The sequence below is a fragment of the Jaculus jaculus genome, chromosome 7, assembly GCF_020740685.1.
Source record: "Jaculus jaculus isolate mJacJac1 chromosome 7, mJacJac1.mat.Y.cur, whole genome shotgun sequence".
In the NCBI taxonomy this organism is placed as follows: domain Eukaryota; kingdom Metazoa; phylum Chordata; class Mammalia; order Rodentia; family Dipodidae; genus Jaculus; species Jaculus jaculus.
Window position 1 is genome coordinate 115,034,456 of NC_059108.1, and position 6,000 is coordinate 115,040,455.

General features: G+C 34.1%; 1 protein-coding gene across 1 annotated transcript in view; it reads left to right on the forward strand.

Moving 5' to 3' along the window:
- The window catches only part of Ppm1a (protein phosphatase, Mg2+/Mn2+ dependent 1A), a 41,319-nt gene extending 36,529 nt beyond the window's left edge, over window positions 1–4,790 (forward strand). The window contains exons 4-6 of the mRNA XM_004649237.3: window positions 1,049–1,157; window positions 2,715–2,772; window positions 3,894–4,790. Of these exons, the coding sequence (XP_004649294.1) occupies window positions 1,049–1,157; window positions 2,715–2,772; window positions 3,894–3,923 (197 nt within the window). The 3' untranslated portion in view covers window positions 3,924–4,790. The remainder of the gene's footprint in view (window positions 1–1,048; window positions 1,158–2,714; window positions 2,773–3,893) is intronic.
- The last annotated feature ends 1,210 nt before the right edge of the window (window positions 4,791–6,000 follow it).

The window sequence follows — 6,000 nt, forward strand, 5'->3', positions numbered from 1 at the left end:
ATTAGTTAATGTTTTGAGGCTTGATCAAAGGATGAAATAAGTAATTTGCATTGTTATTTCCAGCGGTATTTACAAATTGAGATTTAGAATAATTTCTTGCCCCGATGATGACAAAGAAATAGCACTTCCTATTATAAATATTAAAACAAAAGAATGGAATAAACTTAAAACATATAACTTACAAGTGCCTTTGGCTTGAATTTGCATGTAGAGTGAGTGTGTTGACAGTTCTTTGTAAGGCTCTTTGTTTGCAGTGTGTAACATCCTCTGATAGAGTGACAGCATGTGTCTGCATGATATTACTGCAGATCCTGTCAGAGTGTCCATTTATTCATTGGGTGTTCTTAAACTAATTATTTTAAATGCATTTGTGTAGTTTATCAAATCTTGGTTTTGTTTTTTTTTTGTCATGAAATTTGGACCTTTTCCATTTAAAGCATTGCATAAGTAATTCATGAAGGTAATGTTATGTATTTATATAACAGAAAAATCGATGTAAGGAATATTCAAATGAAGAATCTGTATGATTATGAAGTATCATTTTGTAGTTATGTATGTGAAAATGATTTCATTTACTATACATTCAGTAAGCATGTATACTTACAGGTTGTTTTTCAAATATTAGTTTTTTTTTTTTTTTACTTATTTTTTTTTCATCTGTGCAATGTATTTTACAGGGCTGAGTTCAGGAAACGTGTCCAGTCTTAAAGAGAGGAGTTGATCTCCTCAGAAGGAACTATTTGGCATCTTAAGAAAGGATATCTTCATTTGTGTACATAAGTCACTATGTTAACACATCAATTTAATATGAAACATTTTTCTGGTATTTTTATCTTGTCTTAGTTCTTTGAAGTTATACTCTCAAGTCTTTTTCTGCATCCCTTGGTCATAAATTTTCAGTGGACAGTCTGATGATTTTTATTGAAGCCAGTTTAGAACAATCTCAGTTGTTGTAAATACTGCCTTTAAAAGCCTAAGTAATCTGTGTTTCAGTTTTTAAAAATTAAATTTGGATAACACTTACAAAAAAAGTACTTCTGATTCCCAGAAATCATAAAGAAGCAGGGGGAAGGCGTCCCCGACTTAGTCCATGTGATGCGCACGTTAGCAAGTGAGAACATCCCCAGCCTCCCACCAGGGGGTGAATTAGCAAGCAAGTAAGTTATGTTTTGTATACTTTATGTCTATAAATGAATATGTCAAGTATCCAGTGATACAATGTGTGTATTTAATATGTAATAATCAATGTTTTTAGTATTAGTATATATGGCAATTGTTTTGAACAGATAGCACAGTGTCTTTGTAACTATACTGAGAATTGGCTATAGGTGGAAACTTAGGTCACTCTGATTTCCTCACAGACAATCAGTATTATATAGCATGCGCGCGCACACACACACACACACACACACACACACACACATATGCACACAGAGAATTTGTGACATGACAGAAGCCTGAAGTGTTAATATTATTTTATTTTTAATACCAAACACTCCAAAGGTTCTCTTGCTCCATCTGGGCAATGTTTCTGCATCTCTGATTTTCCCATTGTTTGCGGTTTTTCTTCGCTGTTTAGTTGGGTTTTGGGTATCAAGGAAGATAGGAAAATGTTTTTTTTTCTTCCTGCCTTTCTCTTTCATAGAATTGAACCATTTTGTGGTTGTTACTAAACTTAAATCTGTACTTCATCATATAAATTGGAGAAATCAAGAAGTTTTCTAGTTCAGTGCTTTAAAACATTTTTATGCCAGTTATTCCAATAACTGGCTTACAGAAATTTTGGCTGTTGCAGATGTAGCTGTAGTCTTTGTGATGGTTTCACTAGATGGTGATTGTAAAAATGCCTGTTTGAAACTTTTTATGTTTTGGATATGGGGAAGCTATAACTTAAAGACAATTAAATTATACAAATGTATGTATATAGGTAGATGTTTTTATTTTGTATACTGAGGATCAAACTCAGGGCCTCATGCTTCTAGACAAGCATTCTACCAAGGAGAATGAAAGGTTTCTCTGTATCTCAGACTGGTCCCTCACTCAGAACCCTCCTGCCTTAGCCTCTCCAGTGCTGGTATTATAGACATGTACTACCACATCTAGCCAGAATTTTAAGTGAGATAGTAAAAAGCCAATTCCTAGGTGTGTCATGGATATATTATATAAAGAATGTGTGAGTTATTTTACCATAACAGATGATGCACTGGATTCTATTTCAAAAACTGATACAGTTTCTACCTAGTGTGCCTTAAGACATTGCATTTACTAAATCATAGCCATTTAAGTTAGTTCAAATGGAGGTTGACCTCATGTACTGATTTTTGTTGTTTTACTTTTAAACAATGACTTTGGGTTTTATATTAACTAGATTATTGAATTGTGACATTTTAGAATGTATTTGCAACTACTTTAACATTAGGATACAAATATCTTAAAACAGTCTCAGTATTGACAATAGGAAGTTGAACGAATAAATGAGTGCTAAGTATAATTTTGAAGGGTTTTTTGTTTGTTGTTTGTTTATTTTTTTAGGTAAGGCCTCTCTGTAGTCTCAGGGTGGCTTCAAACCCAACGGTGATCTTCCTACCTCAGCCTCCCAAGTGCTGGGATTAAAGGCATGTGCCACCACACCTGCCAGATTTGAAGTTTTAATGAAGTTATTAAGCAATATAGTTTCTGAAGAATTAATTTTCTGCATTTTTTTTAAAATTTAGGCGGAATGTAATTGAAGCCGTTTACAATAGACTGAATCCTTACAAAAATGATGACACTGTAAGTAGTATTTTAGCTCCCTCTGGCTTCCCTTTCCTCCACACGAAATGCATAATCTTCCTTCCTATTGTTGCAGTTGTTCATGTACCCATTCTGTTACACACACACCTAACTGATGACTCTGATCTCTGCTTGCACCACAGTTCTGTTGACAAGAGGATATAATCATGGCAAGTGACCACTTTCTCAAAAAAGAAGAAAGTCCCTTTGAACTATTCTGGAGGTTTTTTTTTTTTTTTCAGCCTCTATAGTCACCTTCAAAAAGCCTGTCTCTGCCATGCTTTTAAAATTAGGAATATTGCTATACCAAATATTGAATTATGCTGTTTTGTAGAGTATTACAGCAGAGTTCAGAAAGCTTATATCCACTAAACAGTTTCGTGGTTGAAGTGCCTTTGTCAAGAATTCTAAAGTATGTACTTCCTTTGAGTATATGGAGAACTTTCTTTCTGTAACATTAGAATGTTCTATTCTCTAGTTAACTTTACTCCAACAATTCTTTTGACCTGAAATCATTTCAGTACAGCTCTGAGTATTTTACATACTGAATTTTGAAGATTGCCAAAATTTTATATGGCTTGATGTCTAAATCTCTTACAATGCAATAAAAGTTTATAAAAAGTGGTGTTTTAAAAGTTCTTTTTAGTAGTTTTTGTTGATTTAGTTTACTCAGCCTCACAGCAAAATCACTCCAAATATTTTTTCAAAAAGAAAACATAGGGTTAACTCTTTGAACAGGACAGATTAAGTATTGAATTTTTTTGTTTTGCTTTTTTTTTGTTTGTTTGTTTATTTTGTTTTGTTTTTTTTTTTTTTTTTGAGGTAGGATCTCACTCTAGCCCAGGCTGACCTGGAATTCACTATGTAGTCTCAGGGTGGCCTTGAACTCACGGCAATATCCTACCTCTGCCTCCTGCCTGAGTGCTGGGATAAAAGGTGTGTGCCACCTTGCCCGGCACACATTGATATTTTATATACATACTTACGTACTTTAGAAGCTAGTTAGATTCCACAAACCATCTTAATACAGCTTTGTCTTTCTGCATTACCCAGAAAGTAGCCTATGTTGGCACTAAAGCTTTCATCTAATTCTTGGTTTTATTTGCTTTTTTTTGCAAAAGGACTCGGCATCAACTGATGATATGTGGTAAAACTGTTCATCTGGCCATGGAGTTTATCTTCACCTCCAAAGGGGAGTACAGCGCAACTTGGTTGAACCTTTTAACATCCATCCTCAACTGTAAGGAAAAGGGGATATGACATGGGTGAGAGTGATTACACCAGAGAACTTCGGCAGTAAAACAGCTAGCCCAGAACTGATTTTTTTTTTTTTTTTGTAAATTTGAGACTTATGTAAACGTGATTTCAGACCATAATTCATGTTGTAAATCAGACTCCAGCAATTTTTGTTGTATGATTTTGTTTCTTGTAAAGTGTAATTGTCCTTGTACAAAACGCTTATATTTAATTATGAACTGCTTTAAAATCACTATCAATGATAAAGGAAACGTTTGGCTTGTTGTGTGATGCAACAGATATATAGCCCTTTCAAGTCATGTTGTGTTTGGACTTGGGGTTGGGACAGGGAGAGCAGCAGCCACATAGCTAGATGCTCAAATGTGCACATGATTATGGAGAATAATTTTAAAATCTTACAAAGCCGTATATCCAAGGAGTCATGGAAAACTATCTTAATGTTCTGGCAGGGGATTGGCATTGTTGATAAAGCCATTCCCTTCATCTAACTGTCTTTTAGGATGTTCTCTCTTATGGCCATGAATATTGCAAGTAATACAGTATATTCATAAGAATATCAATCTTGGGGCTGAAATGCCTTGATTCTTTGCACCTCTTTTACAAGTCCTTCCATGTAATTACTAATTGGTAAGCAGCAGCTTCCTGCATAGGGTAGGAGACTGCCACAGATTTGCTATCACGATTGGCTGGGCCTGCTGCTGTTCCTAGTAAGAAATTCTGATTCCATTTTATCAATAAAGCTTGATTTAACAAACAACAGATTTAATTATGTATGTGTAATTCCTCTTTCACCCCCGGCCTTTCAGAACACCATGCCTGTCACTAAGGTTTCTCTTAGGGAAAGATGTTAGTCTCTTAATTGGACAGAACTGTTACTCAAGGCACAGATAGAAAACTGTTTCCTTTCCATTTAAAAGACTAAAAGATTTAAGTCTCTGTTGTTTCTTAAGCTGTTTTTCAAATAGGTTTCTTTCAGGCTGCTTACTTTTCATTAAGATGTGCATCAGCTTGAATATACCTACTGTTTAAATAAAATAATTGTCAAAGTTTGACAATCTAACACTATGATAGGTGTGTGTGTGTGTTGTATGTGTTTGCCGTGACTTTAATTGACCCATGTCTTTAGAATCTAAGTGGTTAAGATGTATTTGTGATTTGAAATATAGCATGTTGATAATATATAGCTGTTGGCCTTTAAAAATACATTTCAAAGCTTAAGGAATTGTAGATATAAAATACCTAATTTAATTTAGGCTTAAATTCCTATGACTAAGCATGTAAAAGTAAGTTTTACAGTCTGTCGCATCAAAAAGACTACTGTTCTGTGCCCTTCTGTATTTTTTGTCTTCTTAGGTTCAATATTGTATTTCTCACCATGTAATTGAACAGGCAGTTTCCCCACTAGAGAACTATTAAAATGTAAGATTAAATACAAAGTCAAAACTTTGTGTATAAAAGCTAGTATAATACATTTTGTTATATTTGTCTTTTCCCTAACTTGGAAATATACATATTTGTATATAGCCTTAAAACTAACGTAAAGTTAGGGGAGTAGTAGGAAAAGTAATGTGAAATGTCTCAGACTTATGTAGTTACATACCAGCAAACTCTTCATTATCCCTCATGTGAGGTGGTTAAATGTAACTTCATTGTATTTAATTTATATCTTAATCCAGCATGAATGATGAAAAACTGAAGTACTCTTTATATTTAGAGAGTCATAGCAGTTGAAATTACAGAACCAGTCCCAAACTTAACTTCCAATAAATGCTTACTGTCTTAATCTGTGGTAGAGTTCAAAGTATGATAATGTTCTAAGCTGTGGCTTTGCAAACATCTGAATGTGCATTTACTGAAACTAGTGCTTCTAGCATAGATTGATCACTAGGCATACTGGTACTGAACGCTAAATCCCTTTAACAAGCCAGTTGCTTAATTTTCTAAAAATAACCTGAAATCTTTAGTTTCAGA